General features: G+C 44.4%; 1 protein-coding gene across 1 annotated transcript in view; it reads left to right on the plus strand.

The window, feature by feature from the left end:
* LOC133576134 (tumor necrosis factor alpha-induced protein 2-like) overlaps positions 1-23386 on the plus strand; it is a 26979-nt gene extending 3593 nt beyond the window's left edge. Inside the window, exons 4-13 of the mRNA XM_061929147.1 lie at positions 14581-14792; positions 15155-15269; positions 15338-15460; positions 15532-15626; positions 17308-17400; positions 17717-17843; positions 18039-18164; positions 21869-22018; positions 22098-22222; positions 23191-23386. Coding sequence (XP_061785131.1) covers positions 14581-14792; positions 15155-15269; positions 15338-15460; positions 15532-15626; positions 17308-17400; positions 17717-17843; positions 18039-18164; positions 21869-22018; positions 22098-22222; positions 23191-23386 — 1362 coding nt within the window. The remainder of the gene's footprint in view (positions 1-14580; positions 14793-15154; positions 15270-15337; positions 15461-15531; positions 15627-17307; positions 17401-17716; positions 17844-18038; positions 18165-21868; positions 22019-22097; positions 22223-23190) is intronic.
* Positions 23387-23952: the final 566 nt, after the last annotated feature.

Below are 23952 nucleotides of genomic sequence, written 5' to 3' on the forward strand. Positions count from 1 at the left end.
CTATGAGGAAGCAGGGTCTGGGGAATCTGTGGTGGGCTCTCCTATTTCTGGGGCTGAGGTTGCCGAGGTAGTTAAAAAGCTCCTCGGTGGCAAGGCCCCGGGGGTGGATGAGATCCGCTCGGAGTTCCTTAAGGCTCTGGATGTTGTGGGGCTGTCTTGGTTGACAAGACTCTGCAACATCGCGTGGACATCGGGGTCGGTACCTCTGGATTGGCAGACCGGGGTGGTGGTTCCTCTCTTTAAGAAGGGGAACCGGAGGGTGTGTTCCAACTATCGTGGGATCACACTCCTCAGCCTTCCCGGTAAGGTCTATTCAGGTGTACTGGAGAGGAGGCTACGCCGGATAGTCGAACCTCGGATTCAGGAGGAACAGTGTGGTTTTCGTCCTGGTCGTGGAACTGTGGACCAGCTCTATACTCTAGGCAGGGTCGTTGAGAGTGCATGGGAGTTTTCCCAACCAGTCTACATGTGCTTTGTGGACTTGGAGAAGGCATTCGACCGTGTACCCCGGGAAGTCCTGTGGGGAGTGCTCAGAGAGTATGGGGAAACGGACTGTCTTATTGTGGCAGTTCGCTCCCTGTATAATCAGTGTCAGAGCTTGGTCCGCATTGCCGGCAGTAAGTCGAACACGTTTCCAGTGAGGGTTGGACTCCGCCAAGGCTGCCCTTTGTCACCGATTCTGTTCATAACCTTTATGGACAGAATTTCTAGGCGCAGTCAGGGCGTTGAGGGTATCTGGTTTGGTGGCTGCAGGATTAGGTCTCTGCTATTTGCAGATGATGTGGTCCTGATGGCCAAGATCTTCAGCTCTCACTGGATCGGTTCGCAGCCGAGTGTGAAGCGACTGGGATGGGAATCAGCACCTCCAAGTCCGAGTCCATGGTTCTCTCCCGGAAAAGGGTGGAGTGCCATCTGCGGGTTGGGGAGGAGATCTTGCCCCAAGTAGAGGAGTTCAAGTACCTCGGAGTCTTGTTCACGAGTGGGGGAAGAGTGGATCGTGAGATCGACAGGCGGATCGGTGCGGCGTCTTCAGTAATGCGGACGCTGTATCGATCCGTTGTGGTGAAGAAGGAGCTGAGCCGGAAGGCAAAGCTCTCGATTTACCGGTCGATCTACGTTCCCATCCTCACCTATGGTCATGAGCTTTGGGTCATGACCGAAAGGACAAGATCACGGGTACAAGCGGCCGAAATGAGTTTCCTCCGCCGAGTGGCGGGGCTCTCCCTTAGAGATAGGGTGAGAAGCTCTGTCATTCGGGGGGAGCTCAAAGTAAAGCCGCTGCTCCTCCACATCGAGAGGAGCCAGATGAGGTGGTTCGGGCATCTGGTCAGGATGCCACCCGAACGCCTCCCTAGGAAGGTGTTTCGGGCACGTCCGACCGGTAGGAGGCCACGGGGAAGACCCAGGACACGCTGGGAAGACTATCTCTCCCGGCTGGCCTGGGAACGCCTCGGGATCCCCCGGGAAGAGCTGGACGAAGTGGCTGGGGAGAGGGAAGTCTGGGCTTCCCTGCTTAAGCTGCTGCCCCCGCGACCCGACCTCGGATAAGCGGAAGAAGATGGATGGATGGATGGATGGATGTAACTTGCTCACAGTACAAAACAAAAAACATAACAAAAACAACATTGACTCGCTTATGTTACCATTAGTGGTTTAACAGAACATTGTTTTACAATTATCTATATAATATTCACAATTACAAAGTTCATGTACGTAAAACCATTTTTTTACCGGCCCGAATCAAATGATTGATGTTTAATAGCGGTCACTCACCCTGTTTCGTCAACACGTACGCGCAAGGAGCGCGTGCACACATACAAAAGAAGTCCAAGATAACAACAAACAATTTGCAGTTATGTTGTTGTTATGATAGAATATACATTCAATAACAGCTAACGCTAGCTATCAAATCGCTATTATTAGCTAACAACATCCAAAGCTAATGCGCGTGCATGTGTTACGTACGTACTTAATTACGTCATCACGTCCTCGAAGCCGGAAGTGGACGGTGTAATATACATTGGACAGTTAGCGGCCTCTAGACATCTGTGTAAAAGTTGCAAACAGCCTTTTTAATATTAACAAGTATTATTATAAAGCATTAGAAAATACAATTAAAATTTTTAAAATATCCCACATTTCCAGATCATTTTTCATTGAAAATGAAAGTCCCACGTTTGCTAAACTATCAGCACAGTGTTGGGTTAGTTACTGAAAACCAGTAACTGGTTACAGTTACTAGTTACTTTATTTCAAAAGTAACTCAGTTACTAACTCAGTTACTTACACCAATAAGTAATGCGTTACTGTGAAAGGTAACTATTTAGTTACTTCTTCTTTTTTTTTTAAGGCTCCCATTAATGCGCTTTCAGCCTTCATTTCAGTACTGTTATTGCACTAGGGAATAGTGCCGGCCCAAGCCTCCATGGGGCCCTAAGCAAAATTTGATTTTGGGGCCCTCTATTTCTGCCAATAATATTGATTGTTGATCATTCACACACCTACTATAAACTCATTGCGGCTCTGGCAGTGTTGTTTACATTATCCTATTGTCAGCCTGGCATGTCTTTACAAATGACATGTCATTTATAAAGATATGGGGGTGGCCCAGTTAAGAACATAAATAATACCAATGAATGAACGAATGATGTCCAGAGTGCCACATATGGTTCCTAATCTTAAAATGTAGAAAACATTCAGCTACAAGAGTGGCCTGGGGTTGAACAGTCCAAGTGATAAAGCTTTGTATTTACAGTAAAAGTGTCATCTTGTCTCATCAGTCTTGTACATATTAGTCTTTAAATACTAGTTGATATTTTTAGTTAATTGTTCATATTTAATGTTTACTTTGTACAAAGAGAGCGCAGTCTACTGAAGTTAAATTCATCAATAGTTTTTCCCTTTGAAAGACGCAAGGCAAATTCCTTCCATTTCACCATGTTGCTACAATGATCTTCACTGTATTCATGCTGTTTCAGCAGTGCACCTATGTTGACCCAATCCCGCTGTCCCTCAGCTGCCAGTTTTAAGGACTTTTTGGAAAATAATTTGCAGCAAAAGCAATAGACTGCATCTTTACTTCTTGAATAAGTCAGCCAGCTACGCTTGACTTTTTCCCCATTGACTAGCTGTCTGTAGGTATAATGATAATGAAAACTTCGGCCATTATGCCGTTTGGGGAATGAAAAGGTCTCCTTAATAGACAGTGGTCCTCTGATCACCTGCTCAGTCCTGTCTGAATCTGAGAGGAAAGAAGGCCACACAGCTGGGTCAACTGGCGGAGCTGATGATGGTCCATGGTGTGAAGGGGACGTTGTGGTAGAAGTTGCTGAGGAAGTGACCAAAGAAAGACAATGACTAAAAAAGAAGGACCTATAAGGTCATTAAATTGCACTGTTGGACATAATTATTAATCTCAGAATGTTCTGCAGTACAATGAGCAATTATAAAGGGTGTTTTGCAGTTAACTTACTAGATAAATCAGCTGTGGTTTCAGACATGGAGGGGACAGTGGGCACAGAGGATGGAGGTGTGTGAGAGAGCACTGTAGAGGATGGAGATGGACCTAAGATGAAATACATACATATAGGCACACATATTAATGAGATACTTTGACTATATTAATTTCCCTTCAGGTGTAATGTTTATACTAAGAAATTAAATGTATACTGTATGGTGACAGTCTTTTCCTCACCTGATTCATCACTCACAGTTGAGCCTGAGGATGTGGACTGGCTCTGGGCTGATTCTGTGCCTCCAAAGTATTTTAACCATTCTCCTGGGGAAGTTTCACATAACTTATGAGTTGATGTAAAAAAATATGTTTATTTTACTCACATAAATTACCGTGCTCTGCTGCAAACAATTTGTGCAAACAAACCAGTAACCTGATGCTAAAAACATATTGCTAGCACCGCGCTAGCTAGCTAACGTCACCTAGCTAAAGCTAATTACAGCTACAAATCTCTTTGATAAACTTTTTATTACCAAGTCATGCAAACATACCTTTATCATGGCATTTTTTCTCCTCTTCCACTTTCTTCTTCTTCCTTTTTTCTGCACCTGAAGGATATGTCCTTTTTTGTGACATTGTTTTGCCTCTATCTGCGCTTTTGATGCCCAGTGCGCACTGGCATTGCACGGCAGGCGGCAAACGTCACAGGTGCAGCAGAGGCAGCTTTACATTTAAAGAGAGGCAGGAGGAATCACTAGGCCTAGATCAGCAGCAGCACTCTGTTGACCTAAAATTGTGTTTTTGTACAATAATATATCTTTGATCATTTAGAAATCATCAGTCAGACTAGTACATGCAAAAAATAAAAAATAAGAATTTTTTGTTAATTGCTTTTGGGGGCCCCCTGGTGGCCACGGGGCCCTAAGCAAGCGCTTAGTACGCTTATGCCTTGGGCCGGCTCTGCGAGGGAATAATACAATCTGTTGATCAACTTGACATGCATTTGCATCACTGAACTCAGAAAGCAATGTGGTCTACATACAACACACAAAGACAAAGATATGTTTCAAAGGACCAATTTATTTCAGGCCAGAACAAATTGACAAAACTATTTTAAATAGCTGCAACATAATGGCACTCAAACTTTAACTTTAAGTAGATAGGATCTTTGATCCAAGACACAACTTACATTTAACTAAAATGTTATTTTCTTTGTGCTCGACAAAAGAAAAGTATTGAGAATGTTTCCATGTTAAGAAACTCGACTTCTGGCTTCGCCATGATGTCTTGTTAGTTGTTATGAGAATAGCGTATGTGTGTGTGTGTGTGGCCCTTTAAGATATGACAGCTTGTGAGGTGAGTGACATCAGTGAGTGAGTGGGCGAGAGAGGTGAGGGAACGGCGACAGTGAGTGTGTGCAGGTGCTCTAGCTTGGTGGATGGCTGCGTCCAATAAAGTCACAAAGTTGCAACAAACCGCCGGCCTCGTCATTCACCCTCAGCTGTAAAGACCCTCTTCCGGGTAAAGTGAAGGTTGTTAGCCCCGAAGTACATACCCTGGAGGAACGCCTCCCCTGCGCCCCTCAACTACGGTCTGGGAGCCCCCCCCCCACACCCCCACCCACAGAAAGCACGCCTCTTCTTTTCCTTGTGACACAGAAGGAAGACACCGCAGCGCTTCAATAAAACACACTCAGATCTTCTGTTTCTAGCCGATACTACATAAAAAATAACGTAAAATAACGCAGTAACGCATCATGTAGTAATGGTAACTGAGTTACTGAATATAAAAAAGAACACGTTAGATTACTAGTTACCGGCAAAACTAACACTGTTGCAGCATGTTGGCTTTTGGCACCAGCGCTCAGACTAGATCTGCCCGATCTCAGTCTGTGATCTACTAGAGCTGTACAATCCTAGTCTGTAATTTACTAGATCTGTTTGACCTAATTGCATGATCTACTAGATTTGCCAGATCTAATTCTCAAAGTCTAAGATCTACCACAGGGATGTCCAAACTACGGCCCGGGGGCCAAGTGTCGGTATCTTCAGTTTGGTCCGCGAAACGTCAAAGGTTTATTTAGAAGTCTGACCCGCGATACATCTCTAGTTCAGTGTTCATTTTCTTACAGTCTTATTGCTGTGGACATGTCACCCTTTCATGGACAAATATAATATTTTTTGTTAATGACAATTAGTTAAAACTTTAAAGTGTTTTGAGCATCAGTTTATATTACAAATAAACTATAATCAACACAGAAAGTTAGCACACATGGTCAACAAAACACACAATCGGCTCATTGATCTCTGTGGACACCACACACAATTAAAAATTACACACACATAAATCTACTACGAAGCATGATGGGTAATACGCAAAACACTCTCTCCACACTTTGCTATGTTTGGTGTATTTTAGCTGCTTGATATTTCTGATTATTACACAACTTGAAAGAGGTCATCACAGAAGTAAACAAAATAATCGGTAGGAGTCATATATACATACATACATACATACATATATATGTATGTATATCAGTGGCGGGCCGTGCGTTTCCCACCTCGGCCTTCAGTGATCTCCGACTTCAATGATTACCTCTCAAAATACCATAATTGATGTCACCACATGATCATTGCTGGAGAAATACTATACAGTAACACATTTACACCCTACTTGGCATTGATCACATCAACACATACTTGCCAACCCTCCCGGATTTTCCGGGAGACTCCCGAAATTCAGCGCCTCTCCCGAAAACCTCCCGGGACAAATTTTCTCCCGAAAATCTCCCGAAATTCAGGCGTAGCTGGAAGCCACGCCCTCTCCAGCTCCATGCGGACCTGAGTGACGTGTCAACAGCCTGTAATCACGTCCGCTTTCCCACAATATAAACAGAGTGCCTGCCCAAACACGTTATAACTGTAGAATGATCGAGGGCGAGTTCTTGGTTTCTTATGTGGGTTTATTGTTAGGCAGTTTCATTAACGTCCTCCCAGCGCGGTAACAACACACAACAACAGCAGTCATGTTTTATTCTACCGTAAAGCAGTTCGTCTGCCGTAAACAGCAATGTTGTTGTAATATATTGAGTTGGAGGCAATAACCAGGCGAGGTGATGAAGTACGTCTCTTTACTGTAGACTTCAGAACAGACTCACACACTTGACGTCAGGTGCGCAACACCACGTAAATCGTTGGCCAACCAAAAAGTAACCCCAGTACGCTACAGCCAACATTCACCAGGAGATGGCAACAGACAAACATAGATCACTCTATTACATTCCTCCCCTTTTAGAAATGTAGAAGTTTCTCAAAATAAATAAACAACCCAACCAAAAAATGCAGCAGCTCAATTAAAAAACTGTACTTAAGCCACATTATTATTTTTTTTTTAGTACTGAACTCTTAACCCTCATTTGTAAACAATAACATGCTTATTATACAAACAGTATTTGTACACCTTTAACACAGATTTTTATACTGTCTTCAGAGATTCAGTTTTTTTGGTGGTACTCGAAACCTTTCTGGGTACCTGCGAAAGGGTGTTCAGCATGGTTAGAAAAATAGTGACAGAGAATAGAACAAGGATGGACAATTCAACCCGTAACTCAACAATGAGTAGATGAGTGTTATGTGTGTGTATATGTGTAGATAAATGAACACTGAAATTCAAGTATTTGTTTTATATATATATATATATATATATATATATTTATATATATATATAATACAATAAATATATATAGCTAGAATTCACTGAAAGTCAAGTATTTCATATATATATATATATATATATATATATATATATATATATATATATATATATATATATATATATATATATATATATATAATAAAATAAATATATATAGCTAGAATTTACTGAAAGTCAAGTATTTCTTATATATATATATATATATATATATATATATATATATATATATATATATATATATATATATATATATATATGAAATACTTGACTTGGTGAATTCTAGCTGTAAATATACTCCTCCCCTCTTAGCCACGCCCCCAACCACGTCCCGCCCCACCCCGATCACGCCCCCCACCTCCCGAAATCGGAGGTCTCAAGGTTGGCAAGTATGCATCAACAGCATTGGCGTTGTTAGGCCTATTTTAGGGGGGCTCAAGCCCCCCTAAAATATTCTTAAGCCCCCCTAAATAATTTGGTGTTTTTTTGGTTGTTTTTTTTTACAAATAAATGCCGACATATTCATTATAAAGTGGCCCAAATATGAGTTTAAATAAATAATCATATAACCTGTTATTATTCACTCAGTTTCCCCTCACTTCGTGGCGTAAGGTAGAGAGCCCCTTTCATGCGTCGGTATCCAATCCATTCCACTTGTTCATATAGAAAATGCCCACATCACTCAAATTCCAGCCCGCATTTTCTCTGCGACCTTGCTTGCGGTCCTGCAGGTGTACGAAGCACATTATCTTCCTTTACAATGAGTGAAGCTGCACAAAACCTTGTGTGTGCAATTGTAAATCATTTATTTTTTAAGTTTTGTGTTTCTTGTAGAATCTATATAAAGTAATATACATTAGCCTATTGTTAAAATAATGAAAAAAACATCATTAAATATATTTGTTTTATTGTATCCATCCATCTCCATCCATCTTCTTCCGCTTATCCGAGGTCGGGTCGCGGGGGCAGCAGCCTAAGCAGGGAAGCCCAGACTTCCCTCTCCCCAGCCACTTCGTCCAGCTCCTCCCGGGGGATCCCGAGGCGTTCCCAGGCCAGCCGGGAGACATAGTCTTCCCAACGTGTCCTGGGTCTTCCTCGTGGCCTCCTACCGGTCGGACATGCCCTAAACACCTCCTTAGGGAGGCGCTCGGGTGGCATCCTGACCAGATGCCCGAACCACCTCATCTGGCTCCTCTCGATGCGGAGGAGCAGCGGCTTTACTTTGAGCTCCCCCCGGATGACAGAGCTTCTCACCCTATCTCTAAGGGAGAGCCCCGCCACCCGGCGGAGGAAACTCATTTCGGCCGCTTGTACCCGTGATCTTGTCCTTTCGGTCATAACCCAAAGCTCATGACCATAGGTGAGGATGGGAACGTAGATCGACCGGTAAATTGAGAGCTTTGCCTTCCGGCTCAGCTCCTTCTTCACCACAACGGATCGATACAGCGTCCGCATTACTGAAGACGCCGCACCGATCCGCCTGTCGATCTCACGATCCACTCTTCCCTCACTCGTGAACAAGACTCCGAGGTACTTGAACTCCTCCACTTGGGGCAAGATCTCCTCCCCAACCCGGAGATGGCACTCCACCCTTTTCCGGGCGAGAACCATGGACTCGGACTTGGAGGTGCTGATTCTCATCCCAGTCGCTTCACACTCAGCTGCGAACCGATCCAGTGAGAGCTGAAGATCCTGGCCAGATGAAGCCATCAGGACCAAATCATCTGCAAAAAGCAGAGACCTAATCCTGCAGCCACCAAACCGGATCCCCTCAACGCCTTGACTGCGCCTAGAAATTCTGTCCATAAAAGTTATGAACAGAATCGGTGACAAAGGGCAGCCTTGGCGGAGTCCAACCCTCACCGGAAACGTGTCCGACTTACTGCCGGCAATGCGAACCAAGCTCTGACACTGATCATACAGGGAGCGGACGGCCACAATCAGACAGTCCGAAACCCCATACTCTCTGAGCACTCCCCACAGGACTTCCCGAGGGACACGGTCGAATGCCTTCTCCAAGTCCACAAAGCACATGTAGACTGGTTGGGCAAACTCCCATGCACCCTCAAGGACCCTGCCGAGAGTATAGAGCTGGTCCACAGTTCCACGACCAGGACGAAAACCACACTGTTCCTCCTGAATCCGAGGTTCGACTATCCGGCGTAGCCTCCTCTCCAGTACACCTGAATAGACCTTACCGGGAAGGCTGAGGAGTGTGATCCCACGATAGTTAGAACACACCCTCCGGTTCCCCTTTTTAAAGAGAGGAACCACCACCCCGGTCTGCCAATCCAGAGGTACTGCCCCCGATGTCCACGCGATGCTGCAGAGTCTTGTCAACCAAGACAGCCCTACAGCATCCAGAGCCTTAAGGAACTCCGGGCGGATCTCATCCACCCCCGGGGCCTTGCCACCGAGGAGCTTTTTAACTACCTCAGCAACCTCAGCCCCAGAAATAGGAGAGCCCACCACAGATTCCTCAGGCACTGCTTCCTCATAGGAAGACGTGTTGGTGGGATTGAGGAGGTCTTCGAAGTATTCCCTCCACCGATCCACAACTTCCGCAGTCGAGGTCAGCAGAACACCATCCGCACCATACACGGTGTTGGTAGTGCACTGCTTCCCCTTCCTGAGGCGGTGGATGGTGGTCCAGAATCGCTTCGAAGCCGTCCGGAAGTCGTTTTCCATGGCTTCCCCGAACTCCTCCCATGTCCGAGTTTTTGCCTCCGCGACCGCTGAAGCCGCACACCGCTTGGCCTGTCGGTACCTGTCCGCTGCCTCAGGAGTCCCATGAGCCAAAAGAACCCGATAGGACTCCTTCTTCAGCTTGACGGCATCCCTCACCGCCGGTGTCCACCAACGGGTTCTAGGATTACCGCCACGACAGGCACCAACTACCTTGCGGCCACAGCTCCAATCAGCCGCCTCGACAATAGAGGTGCGGAACATGGTCCACTCGGACTCAATGTCCAGCACCTCCCTCGTGACATGTTCAAAGTTCTTCCGGAGGTGGGAATTGAAACTCTCTGACAGGAGACTCTGCCAGACGTTCCCAGCAAACCCTCACAATGCGTTTGGGCCTGCCAGGTCTGTCCGGCATCCTCCCCCACCATCGCAGCCAACTCACCACCAGGTGGTGATCGGTAGAAAGCTCCGCCCCTCTCTTCACCCGAGTGTCCAAAACATGAGGCCGCAAATCCGATGACACAACTACAAAGTCGATCATAGAACTGCGGCCTAGGGTGTCCTGGTGCCAAGTGCACATATGGACACCCTTATGCTTGAACATGGTGTTCGTTATGGACAATCCGTGACGGGCACAAAAGTCCAATAACAAAACACCACTTGGGTTCAGATCCGGGCGGCCATTCTTCCCAATCACGCCTCTCCAGGTTTCACTGTCGTTGCCAATATGAGCGTTGAAGTCCCCCAGTAGAACGAGGGAATCACCCGGGGGAGCACTCTCAAGTACTCCCTCGAGTGAATCCAAAAAGGGTGGGTACTCTGAGCTGCTGTTTGGCGCGTAAGCGCAAACAACAGTCAGGACCCGTCCCCCCACCCGAAGGCGGAGGGAAGCTACCCTCTCGTCCACCGGGTTGAACTCCAACATGCAGGCTCTGAGCCGGGGGGCAACAAGAATTGCCACCCCAGCCCGTCGCCTCTCACTGCTGGCAACGCCAGAGTGGAAGAGAGTCCAGCCCCTCTCGAGAGAACTGGTTCCAGAGCCCTTGCTGTGCGTCGAGGTGAGTCCGACTATATCCAACCGGAACTTCTCTACCTCGCGCACTAGCTCAGGCTCCTTCCCCCCCAGCGAGGTGACGTTCCACGTCCCAAGAGCTAGCTTCTGTAGCCGAGGATCGGACCGCCAAGTGCCCTGCCTTCGGCTACCGCCCAGCTCACATTGCACCCGACCTCTATGGCCCCTGCTATGGGTGGTGAGCCCATTGGAGGGGGGACCCACGTTGCCTCTTCGGGCTGTGCCCGGCCGGGCCCCATGGGGACAGGCCCGGCCACCAGGCGCTCGCCATCGTGCCCCAACTCCGGGCCTGGCTCCGGAGGGGGGCCCCGGTGACCCGCGTCCGGGCGAGGGAAATCTGAGTCTCGGTTCTTGCATTTCCATAGAAGTCTTCGAGCTGCTCTTTGTCTGATCCCTCACCTAGGACCTGTTTGTCTTGGGAGACCCTACCAGGGGGCATGGAAGCCCCCGGACAACATAGCTCCTAGGATCATTGGGACACGCAAACTCCTCTACCACGTTAAGGTGGCAGCTCAGAGAGGAGTGTTTTATTGTATTGTTACATTAATAGCTGTTTTATTATTATAGGATGGCTTGTTAAACATTTAATAGGATTTTCAGAGGGAGGAAAAACCAAGACATTTAATATAAAATGTAAAATGAATAAATACATAAAAAGAAAAAGAAAATATATGGTTAAAAGCCATCGTCCCAGGGAGCATTTCATTTCGTCCCGTGCATTTTTTTAAAATAATAATAATAACAATGAATAATTTCTAAGTCTTTGTTAGCCGTTTGTGAAGTTTTGTGCTCGTGCGTAACATTCGCTCGCATCCTGTGCATCTCCTGGGGGCAAAGCCCCCCCTGTCCTTAAAAGCTAGTGACGCCCCTGATCAACAGTATACAAAACGGGTTATTTTCTGGCGCATTTAAAAATAAATTAAAACGCATCAACAATTAAAACATATACTCTAAATTTCTCTGCTTGGCTTATGCAACTTCCGGTCAATAAAGTTTGATTCAAGGTACACACTTGTCAAATGTATATTAACTGCCCTGACCACATGATGGCGACAAATACACATGTAACAATGTTAATTAAATGACAAGCATGACACACAGTGCCGGCGCCCAAGCCTCCATGGGGCCCTAAGCAAAATTTGATTTTGGGGCCCTCTATTTCTGCCAATAATATTGATTGATCATTCACACACCTACTATAAACTCATTGCGGCTCTGGCAGTGTTGTTTACATTATCCCATTGTCAGCCTGGCATGTCTTTACAAATGACATGTCATTTATAAAGATATGGGGGTGGCCCAGTTAAGAACATAAATAATACCAATGAATGAACGAATGATGTCCAGAGTACCACATATGGTTCCTAATCTTAAAATGTAGAAAACATTCAGCTACAAGAGTGGCCTGGGGTTGAACAGTCCAAGTGATAAAGCTTTGTATTTACAGTAAAAGTGTCATCTTGTCTCATCAGTCTTGTACATATTAGTCTTTAATTACTAGTTTATATTTTTAGTTAATTGTTCATATTTAATGTTTACTTTGTACAAAGAGAGCGCAGTCTACTGAAGTTAAATTCCATGTGTGTTAAACATAACTGGACAATAAAGCTGATTCTGATTCACTTTATTTTTGGTAACAAAAACCTGAAACAGCAATGTGCAAAAATGTTGACCTAAAATTGTGTTTTTGTACAATAATATATCTTTGATCACTTAGAAATCATCAGTCAGACTCCTACATGCAAAAAATAAAAAATAAGAATTTTTTGTTAATTGCTTTTGGGGGCCCCCTGGTGGCCGCGGGGCCCTAAGCAAGCGCTTAGTACGCTTATGCCTTGGGCCGGCTCTGATGACACACTTTAACAACAAGAGTTTACAACTTTTAGTTGTAACATAACATCTACTGTCAACAACTTGTGATCTGATTGACTATCGCAACTGTCTCTCAACTTCATCCGCTAACGATCCTGGTAAGTATCCAATCACAGGACGCGTAAATGTCACGTTCAACGTCAGGCCATCTAGAAGGCCTTACTGACAACAACTCGTGATTTGATTGGCTATCGCAAGTGTCTATCAACTGTATGCCCCCGTTCACTTCCAGTGCACGGACGCCTGCATTGTTAATTTTGTAGGCGTCTGGCAGATTCCGTGCAGCATGGCAACATAAGCTAGCTGAATTCTGATTGGATACAAACTAAAACTAAAAACAACAGCACTGGAACGAACATAATATGACATGAAGAGAATATGAATACTTTTAGATATTTAGGGAAAGTAAATAAAAAATTTTTTTTATCTTTAATTATGATCATGATTTCTGGTTATGTTAGGCCATCAGAGAAGGCATTGCTGGCCCCGACGGCATACCACTGATGTATATATGTAAATATATATATAAATATTTACATATTAAGATTATTAGATGTTATTTAACTTTTTCAGGTATCCCAATAATAAAAAAGTGTTTTGTCATCTTATTCCAGCACAACTTTACCAAGTTATTACATGTAAAGTGAGTTGTCAATGAGGCATTAAGCTTGTGTATTACTTGTGAAAGATATCACTTCTAATTATTTTTCTGGCCACACTGTTGTTGTTGGAGAATAACAAAGCATGTTTATTAGACTTTATCTTTTTGTTTTGAATTTAAATTTGTACAGTTTTCAATACAGTATTTGTCTCCAATGTTTCACTCCTACGTCCCTATTCATGACGGTTATTAGGCAAAAGAATAAACAATATTTTAAATCTTTGTCAACGTCAAGGATTAATCAATCAAAACAGTCACAATTTATTTATAAAAAAACTCAACCCAATGGAAACAACGAGAAACCTTGGGAGAGACCGCAGTGGGTGGATGCCGAGTGTATATGGTTAATAATGTGTAGGTCCAGTCCATAGGAAACTCAGCAGGAGTATCCTCTGCATGTAGACAAGTCAGCAGCGCGGAGGCGTCACCAACTGATGCATAGAGGAGTGGTCCAACCCTGGTCCCGACTCTGAACAGCTACTGCTTCCTCCACGGAAACTGATCCCTAGTCAGCTGATATACTGGCCACACAGAAGAGGGGAACAGAACAGAATTAATTATTTATATTGCTAATATAAATAAATAAAAAAACAGCGACTACTGCCCCAAAGTGCTGTACAAATGAAAAATTAAATGGTTGGAAAAAAAAGAATAACAAATTAAATAGGTACAGACAAAGCTGTAAGTACGCAGCTAAAACAAAGCAAAACAATAAACTGGTGATGGCTTTGTATCACAAGTTGAGTTCTCATGCAACAACGAAGTCAAAAATGTCCCTGCAGGTACAACTTCATCGATGTTCATATTAGAAGAAGGAACATGTGAGGGATCAATCCAGAGTTATTTAAAAAAGCAGAAAATGTATCTAATTGGCGAACAGCGATGCACAGCATGCTAACTGTTAGCATTTTGGCCTTCCTCTTGTTCAACAACAAACTTTTACTACATCCACATTTCTGAAATGATTCAAATCATTCCTAATGTCATTCTACATTTTACAACAGTTAAGTCCTAATATTGTTTGTATCATTGTTATTACTATTACTAATATCCTTATTATTAGCATAATGTGACCACGATTACCCCATGAAAAGCATGTGTGTGTGTGTGTGTGTTCATGCACAGGTGTGTCGCATGGGCAAGCGTGTGAAGGAGGACCTGCTGAGGGTGTCCCGCGTGGTCCAGGACTGTTACGGCACATACCTGGACGTGCTCAACGTTTACGCTGGCTTATGTCACAGTTCTTTCTCGGCCCGATTGACCCAAATGAATTCTGCTGGACTGGAAGCAGACGACTCCGCCTACCTGCTCTTCTGGGCCAATCGCTACTATCCACAGTTAGGGCACGCCTCCTTTCTTCCTGAACAACACTCCTTTCATATTTTTGCTGCTTCATCCGCTTCCTCCCACCTCCAAAGACATGCACCTTGGGATAGGTTGATTGGCAACACTAAATTGGCCCTAGTGTGTGAATGTGAGTGTGAAGGTTATCTGTCTATCTGTGTTGGCCCTGTGATGAGGTGGCGACTTGTCCAGGGTATACCCCGCCTTCCGCCCGACTGCAGCTGGGATAGGCTCCAGCACCCCCGCAACCTCAAAAGGGACAAGCGGTAGAAAATGGATGGATGGATGGATGGCATTTAGACTGTGTATGTGTGTTAATGTGTGCACGTGTGTGTGTTTGTGTGTGTATGTGCAGGGAAATACTACAGCATGAAGACCTTCGGGGGAGCATAAAGACTTCCTGTCTGGGGTCTCTCCTAACAGAGAAAGAGGTGCAGGAGATGGAGGAGCAGTACATGAAGAAGAAGGAAGTGAGGACACGTCTTCTGATAATACAGGAAGTGAGCAACTGAAATATTCTTCTTGTTTTCTTACCAAGCACCAGATTGACTTGTGGCTGCACAACGTCCTGCACAGAGAAGAAGACAATTGGACCAAGAACGAGACACCAGAACTTATTGACAACTACCACTTCTCCCCACTCGCCGTCCACGTCATTCAGGTCCCACGCGTGACTCGTTGCTTGTGTCACATGGCTGACTTGTGACTGATTGATGATGTTGTGTTTTTCAGGTGATAGACGGATCCCTGAAGGAGTGGAGCAGTCTAATCAATGATGACAAGAAATATCAGAGGGTTACTGCTCACCTGGAGAGCTTCCTTACCAGGTAAATCATCTTCATGACCATTTGACAGAAAAATGTGTCACGAGTTCATGACAAGCGTAAAACCATACGTAACAACATGCATGACAACATGCATAATGACATGTATAACAACATGCGTGACAACAAGTTACAACAAAATGTCTGACAACATGAATAACATCATACGTAACAACATGCGCGACAACAAGTGTGACAACATGCGTAACACATGCATGACAACACATGTGGAAACACATGTGACAAGTTTCATGTATGACAACAGGCGTGAAAACTTGCGCGACAACACGCCTGACAACATGTGTAACAAGTGTGACAACATGCGTAACATGTTAGGACAACATGCCTGACAACATGAGTAACAACATGCGTGACAACAAATTTAAGTACCCATGATTGTCACACAAACACTAGGTGTGGCGAAATTATTCTCTAGCACAAGGGTGTCAAACTCTGGCCCGCGGGCCAAATTTGGCCTGCCGTGTAATTTCACTTGGCCCGTGAGGTAATATCAAATTAACACTAGAGCTGGCCCGCCGATTATATACAGCGGCGGTGGCGCGGTAAACCGCTAATTCTCATGCTTGCCAAACCTCCCGGGAGACCCCCAAATTTCAGTGCCCCTCCTGAGAATTGTAACGTCCCCTTTTCGTCCAGTCCAACGAGTGCTAGCTCAGTTACATAATATGTGCGGCTATGGCACGCGCATATTAGAGCGTACAGGAGCCGCTCATATCTTGTGACTGGGCGGGCACGTTGTTAGAAGGGATGAAAAGTGGACGTGACGTCAGCTCGTAGAGGACGTTAAAAGCAGTGCCTGTAAGGCACGCCCCCAAGACTGTGGAATACGAGATATAATGACTGATGAACACCTTTGTTCGATAATGAGGGTTGCCTCAGCTCAAAGCCTGAGCCCCGACATTAATGAATTAGCATCCAAGAAAAGATGGCAGGTATCTGGCTTGGGCACATCAGATTAGATCAGTGTGTTGCAAACTGAGCAGTTTAAAGTCCTGAATGGTTGGTTTATTCATTATTTTACTTTCAAATTTATTAGCCTGTGGAAAAAGTTAATGTTGATATTTACCTCAGAAGGCTGCAAATAGAAAAGAGGCATTACATTTTTATTTAAATTGTATTTGATATGCCATTGATATTTTTTAATTATTATTATTATTATTATTATTATTATTTGAAACTCGATTTTGCATGTCACTATAAAGTTATATAAGCCTTGCTTGTTCAATATTTAATGCAAAACTTGTTTGGGTCCCTATCAAAAAGGTTCATTTGTTCAACTTTGGCCCGCGGCTTTGTTCAGTTTTAAATTTTGGCCCACTCTGTATTTAAGTTTGACACCCCTGCTCTTGCATGACAACGTACATTACAACATGTTTAACAACTTGCATAACAACATTTGTAACAACAACACTGGCAACATGTGTTACAGCATACAAAACAACAGGTGTAACAGCACGTGTGACAACAAGCGTATCAACAAGTGTATCAATAATTGTGACACCAAGTGTAACAACAAGTGTGACATCAAGTGTAATAACAATTGTGACTACAGGTGTAACAACAATTGTGACAACTTAACAACAATTGTGACAACAAGTGTGGCAACAGGTGTAACAACAAGTGTTACAACAATTGTGACTTCAGGTGTGAATATATGTTACAGGTACAAGAAGAGTGTGGAGAAGTTGGTGAAGAGAAATGATGAAAGTGTAGCAGCATCAATCAAAGCTCACTTGGCCTGTGAGGAGCAGCTCAGGTGAGATGATAATTTATTATTGATTAATAACTGATCATAATATATATAAAAAATGATTTGTTGCAAAGCCCTGTTCAACCATCGTCAAAGCTCACAAGTTCTGGTAAGGTCAAAGGTCACTGACAAGCCATGAATATGATTGAGCTCAACTTAGATCCACTTAATGATTATTTAATCATACTGATTAATTGATTAATTTAAATTGATCATTGATCATTAATGGATGATTGATGGATGGTTATTGAATGATTAATGGTTAACAGATGATTGATAAGGTGCTTGTTGGAGTACCTATGATGAGCTATGACCTCCTCAGAGATTACATCAAAAGTCAAAGAGGAAGTGTGTCAGAGCAGCAGAGACGTCGCTGTGAGGACATTTTGGATGCACTGAGGGATTGTGGGTATTCCCGTTTGACTCGCCCCATTCACCAACAACTAAAGGTATTGATTCATGTTTGTGTCACTGTGGACCAGGCTTACTTTATGTGTGTGCGTGTGTGTGTGTGCGGAATGCGTAAGTGTGTGTGCATGCATGTGTACATGATCGTGCTTGTGCTTGTGTGTGTGTGCGGAATGCGTAAGTGTGTGTGCATGCATGTGTACATGATCGTGCTTGTGCTTGTGTGTGTACTTCAGGTGTTTTATAAACAGCTGTGGACTTCTGGCTGGTTGGACCGGTCACTTCCTGTCATGGACTCTTTCTTGGACTCTTTGTATGAACATTTGGCTCATCTGGCTGACGTGAAACCTTCTTGTAGACAGGTTAGTGTCACATGTTTTTACCTGTCTATCTGTCACCTGTCAAATGTCTGTCACCTGTCCGTCACATGTGTTTTACATGTCTGTCTTTTACCTGTCTATCTGTCACATTTACTCTCCACCTTACCTGTCTTTCTGTCACATTTACTTAATTCGTCTACATGTCACCTAAATTTTACCTCTGTTACCTGTCAAATGTCAGTCACTACCTGTCTGACTGTCACATGTATTTTACATGTCTGTCTTTTACCTGTCTTTTACCTGTCTCTGTCAGTCACCTGTTTTTTTACCTGTCTGTATGTCACATGTCTTTTACTTGTTTGTCTGACACGTGACTTTAACCTGTCTGTCTGTCACATATCCTTTATTTGTCTATATGTCACTTGTCTTTTACCTGACTGTCTTTCACCTGTCTTTTACTTGACTTTCTGTCCCCTGCACTTTACATGTCTGTCACTTGTCTTTTACCTGTCTATCTGTCACATGTATTTTACCTGTCTATTTGTGACATGTGTTTTACCTGTCTGTCACTTGTATTTTACCTGTCTGTCCATCACATGTATTTCACGTGTTTGTGTTTTATTGGTCACATTTACCTCTGTGTCTATCACCAATTATTTTTACCTCTATGTATCACACGTTATTTACCTAGGGACGGTGTGCCAGAAACCTGAGGGTTCCTGGTCCAATCCCCACCTTCTACCGACCTAGTCACGTCCATTGTGTCCTTGAGCAAGACACTTCACCCTTGCTCCTGATGGGTTGTGGTTAGGGCCTTGCATGGCAGCTCCTACCATCAGTGTGTGAATGTGTGTGTGAATGGGTGAATGTGGAAATAGTGTCAAAGCGCTTTGAGTACCTTGAAGGTAGAAAAGCGCTATACAAGTATAACCCATTTACATTTTTACATTTACCTGTCTATATGTCCCCTGAATGGTACCTGTCTATGTTTCACTTTTTTTCTGTCAGTCTGTCACCTGTGTTTTACCTGTCTGTCTGTCAAATGTATTTTACCTGTTTGTCTGTCACCTCTTTTAGTCAGTCTGTCTCATGTTTTTACCTGTCTGTCACCTGTCTTTTACCTGTCAGTATGTCACATTTCCTTTACCTGTCTCGCTGTCACATGTCTGTCACATCATTTACCTGTCTATTGGTATGTGCCTTACCTGTCTGTCCGTCACAGGCATGTTTTTTCTGTCTGTCACATCCTTTACCTGTTTGTATGTCACATGTCCTTTAACTGTCTTTCTGTCACGTCTTTTACCTGTCTCTCTCTCACATGTCTTTTACCTGTCTTTCTGTCACATGTATTTTACGTGTCTGTCTGTCAGATGTCTTTTACGTGTCTGTCACATGTCATTGTGTTTCCTTTGTGATATGCTGGCATGTTTAAATGTAAAATATTGCAAAGCAAATAGCCCTCAGACTGTAAAAAAATATTGGTACATTTTACAGTAAAATACCAGCAGCTGTGGTCAATTCACTATAAAAAAAACCCCAGTCACGCTGTGTAGGACAGTACAGTATGTTGATGTTGAATCTGTTCATTTCCCACCCCCACGTCCCTCTATTCGCCATCTTCCTAACAATGCTAAACTGTAAACGATGGTCATTCTGCACTTCAATGTAGTTTCTATGCCGCTGGACAAAGCTCAAACAAAATCTCGTTGACATGTATGACTTAAGTGTTATTATGACAATGACAATAAAGGAATTGATTGGTTGTTTGATTGATTTTACAGTTGATAACTGTTTATGCTTACGGTGAATTATAATGAAAAAAAATTATATATTGCTAACGTGTTCACAAAAAAAACTATTGAATTTACAGTGAAATACTGGCAGCTGCAGTTGCCAAGAAAACACAGTTAAAAAAAAAAGTCAGCATGTATAGGACATCACGGTATGTTGATGTTGAATCCATTAATTTCACAGTTGATAACTGTTTTTGCTTACGGTAAATTACTATGAAAAAACTTCACACCATAAAAACAACTGGAGACAGTTTCAGCAACTATCTTTTCAAACGTTTGTCTGTTTTTGGCAATGTACGTACATCCATCTTCTTCTTCACCTTCTTCCTGATGCCTGACCATTTCTTTGTTATTTCAGCGTGTCTGCGGTTTCCAGAGCACACCCCATTCTGACAATTTCAACCTGCTGTCGTTCTCTTGAAACAAGAGAAACAAGCACGTCCTACTTACTTGTGATTGGGCTGAGCTTGCAGAGGTCAGGCCTATGGCTACTTTCAATATGATTTGCGTACTGTTAAGGTGGGGGGGCCTGGGCAGGGTCTGCGCGTGCCCAGCCACGCAAACGACTCAATTTCAAGTTGATTGTAATTCAAAAAACATGTGCTTGAATTTTTGCATTTGCACACTTTTATACATCACAAAATGTTATTGTGTAGGTACTTTTCTGGATCCAAACATATGTCTATGTTTAGTAGGAAATCCACGCAACTCTTAATACATGAGGCCCCTAGTCTCCACATCAAGTGCCAACTAGCCTGCACGTCATCGACGCAGGTGGAAGCCGATCCCAGTGTCTTCGACACACTGTCAAGATGCGCTCCCAACTCAACCCCCTCACCTGTTCCAGTACAAAGCGCAGCAGCCTTACACTCAACAGAAGTCGAGTACGATAATCTTATTGGTCACTTTGCTACACCCTTCACGACTTTTGCTGCCAGCCAGTGCAGCCCAGGCCTAATAGAGCCCGCTGACGCGATGTCCCCAGCTACCCAGGCACGGTCCAAAGCGCGTGCAGAGAGGCACAAGCGGCTAAAGCGTGCGTCCGCTCGCCCCCGTAGTGACGATAATTATGTGGACTCTCACTCCCACTAAAGTAGCCAGCCTGCCCCTGCCAAGCATGTTCACGCTAATTCAAGCATCAGTACCAGATTCCTGGCTTTTCAGAGCCCGACTTTCGCCAGTATCAACGCCTCAGCTGCTCAAAGCTCTGCCTTCAAGTCTCGTTCCTGCACCACACCAAATCAAGGCTTTGGTGCCACCCATTCTTGCGCCACGCCAGTTCAAGGTACCAACCCCACCTGTTCCTGCTCCTCGTCAGTTCAAAGTCCAATAGGCCTCCTGTTCCGGTTCCACGCCAACGTTTGGTGGGAACTGCACAAGTTGAAACTACAACCATCCTTTAGCCCATCACTGGTTTCTACTCTGGTGGAACCAGCTGATGCCACCGGTCAACAGCTCCCTCTGGCTAAGGAGGACGTCTGGAATCCCCCCCTTGGAGGGAACCCACGAGAGGTGGGTCCGCTGTACACGCCACTTCCAGATTCCGCCTCTTGTGGGTCCGATGCTGACACCACCTCCAATTCCACATCCCGTGGGTCTACGGCAGAGGCCACCTCTAGTGGATCTTCCCAAGATGCCACTTTCAGCTTGTATGCCGTAGATACGCGGGTCTGGTGCTCACCTCCCTTTGTTCAGAATACTTTGTGTACTGGTTAGTGTGTTTGTGGTTTGTTTTAGATACTGTACCTGTATTGCTATCCCCAGGCTTCATGTGCGCTTCTCAGCTGCACTAGTTTTTGTTTTGTCAAACGTCTTTACCTGCACGTCGTCTCTTGTCTCTGCATCTTCACAACTATTGAAGCCGACCGCGGCTTCGTGACTGTCTGTCTGTCAGTCACATGTCTTTTACCTGTCTGGTTGTCAGTCACATGTCTGTCACCTGTCTTTGTGCAGCGCCTGCTGTGTGTCCTGCATGAGGACACAGTTTTTCAGTATGTGAAGAGGATGATGAAAAGCAGTTTGAAGAGCAGAGAGCAACAAGTGGGCGGAGCTCAACGTATGACTGAAGACGCTCAAAAGCTGAAAGACTTCTTCAGTGCGGCGGTGAGTCTCCGTCATGTCGCCTTGTGTTTACGATAAGTTATTACAACTCTGTCTTCTGCTACATCCTGTCTGCGGTCAGGGCTGCGGCGTGTTGTTGCGACTCGAAACTGTGCTCTGCGACATGGCCGACATCCTTCAACTACATGACCCAGGAAGTGTTCGGCTGGAAATGGTTGCCTTCGCTAAGAAATTCCCCGACCTAAGGTTTGCCTGGCCACTCTTCGGATTAGCATAGGGGTTCTTAACCTTTTTGATTTCAGGGACCAACTTTTTCACTACAGCGGGGCCTGAGGTCCACTCAAATATTAACACTGAATTAGTAATCTTACGCTTGATTTAAGTTAAAGTTAAGTTAAAGTACCAATGATTGTCACACACACACTAGGTGTGGTGAAATTTGTCCTCTGCATTTGACCCATCCCCTTGTTCACCCCCTGGGAGGTGAGGGGAGCAGTGGGCAGCAGCGGTGCCGCGCTCGGGAATAATTTTTGGTGATTTAACCCCCAATTCCAACTCTCGATGCTGACTGCCTAGCAGGGAGGGAATGGGTCCCATTTTTATAGACTTTGGTATGACTCGGCCGGGGTTTGAACTCATGACCTACCGATCTCAGGTCGGACACTCTAACCACTAGGCCGCTGAGTAGGCCTTTCAATCATATTTCATAATTATATCTCACCTACTTACAGTTTACCAAGATAAACATTGTCAAATGATATAAAACCATGTGTTAATCACAAATAGTATCAAGGCTTAGGTCAGGGTGTTTACAAAATAAATACTAATCAAAAATACAGCCAAAGAAAGGACTCATGAAAACTGTTGAGAGATACATTTGCATATAAACATGCAGTGCGGAAATAAATACATTGTAACTAAATTAATAATAAATGATAATAATATACATGCAAATGATAATACAGCTTCACGAATTTAGTCATAATTATTGCGCTTAAGAAACTATATGGACTTTAGTTCCAGACATCTTCTGTTTCTTACTGGCCCATATGGACCACAGCTGAGAAACAGATATTTTTGGCAAGGGGCTAACAACCATGTGCCCCTATGGTTAAGAAACACTGGCACCTTGTGGTCAACTGGGAAGTCCAACTAAGTGTGTGTCATATCTTTGAACACGTGTGTATGTATGTGTGTGTGTGTGATCCCCTCAGTGATGATCTGCTGTCGGCACTGCTCGCCTTCAAAACAGGCCTCTCAGCGGCCGATTACCGCTCCATCAGGCGCAGTCTAGAGGAAGTCCGGCCCTTCCGTGCCTCCACCAGTCAGGGCTTGGTGTCCTTCTCCAAGCTCAAGGTCAAATGGATCCGTGACAGGACAGCCTACCTGGACCAGAGCCACTCTGACTGATGTAAGTCCACCACATCACATCTCCCCCCATGCGCCTAACCCCCTTACCTTACCCCTTACCCCCACACCCTCATGGCCCTCCAAATCTATCCTCACCAAGGTATAACATTCACAGTGCTCGTGTGTACGCATAATGAAGGCATTTGAAGATGTTTTAAAGGGGTTTTGGTAAATGGTCTCTATCTTTTATACCTAGACATACCCAAAGTGTTTTTCATTGTATGTCACATTTACCTACTCACACACTGATGCCGGAAGCTGCCATGCAAGGCGCTAACCACGACCTATCAGGAGCAAGGTTGGTCATGTGTCTTGTGACAAGGATGGCGGAAGGTGGATTCGAACCAGGAACCGTCAAGTTGCTGGCATGGCCGCTCTACCATCTTTTGAAGTCGTGTGAAGGTGTTTGGTGTTTTGAGGTGTTTGAGGGTGTTTGGTATTTTGAAGGTGATTGATGGTGTTTTGAAAGCGTGTAAAGGTATTTGAAATTGTGAAGGTTTTTTGTGTCTTTAAACAGTTAGATGGCATTTTGAAGGCATGTGATGGTGTTTTGAAGGGGTTTGGTG

Source organism: Nerophis lumbriciformis, linkage group LG34 (genome assembly GCF_033978685.3).
Source record: "Nerophis lumbriciformis linkage group LG34, RoL_Nlum_v2.1, whole genome shotgun sequence".
Lineage (NCBI taxonomy): Eukaryota > Metazoa > Chordata > Actinopteri > Syngnathiformes > Syngnathidae > Nerophis > Nerophis lumbriciformis.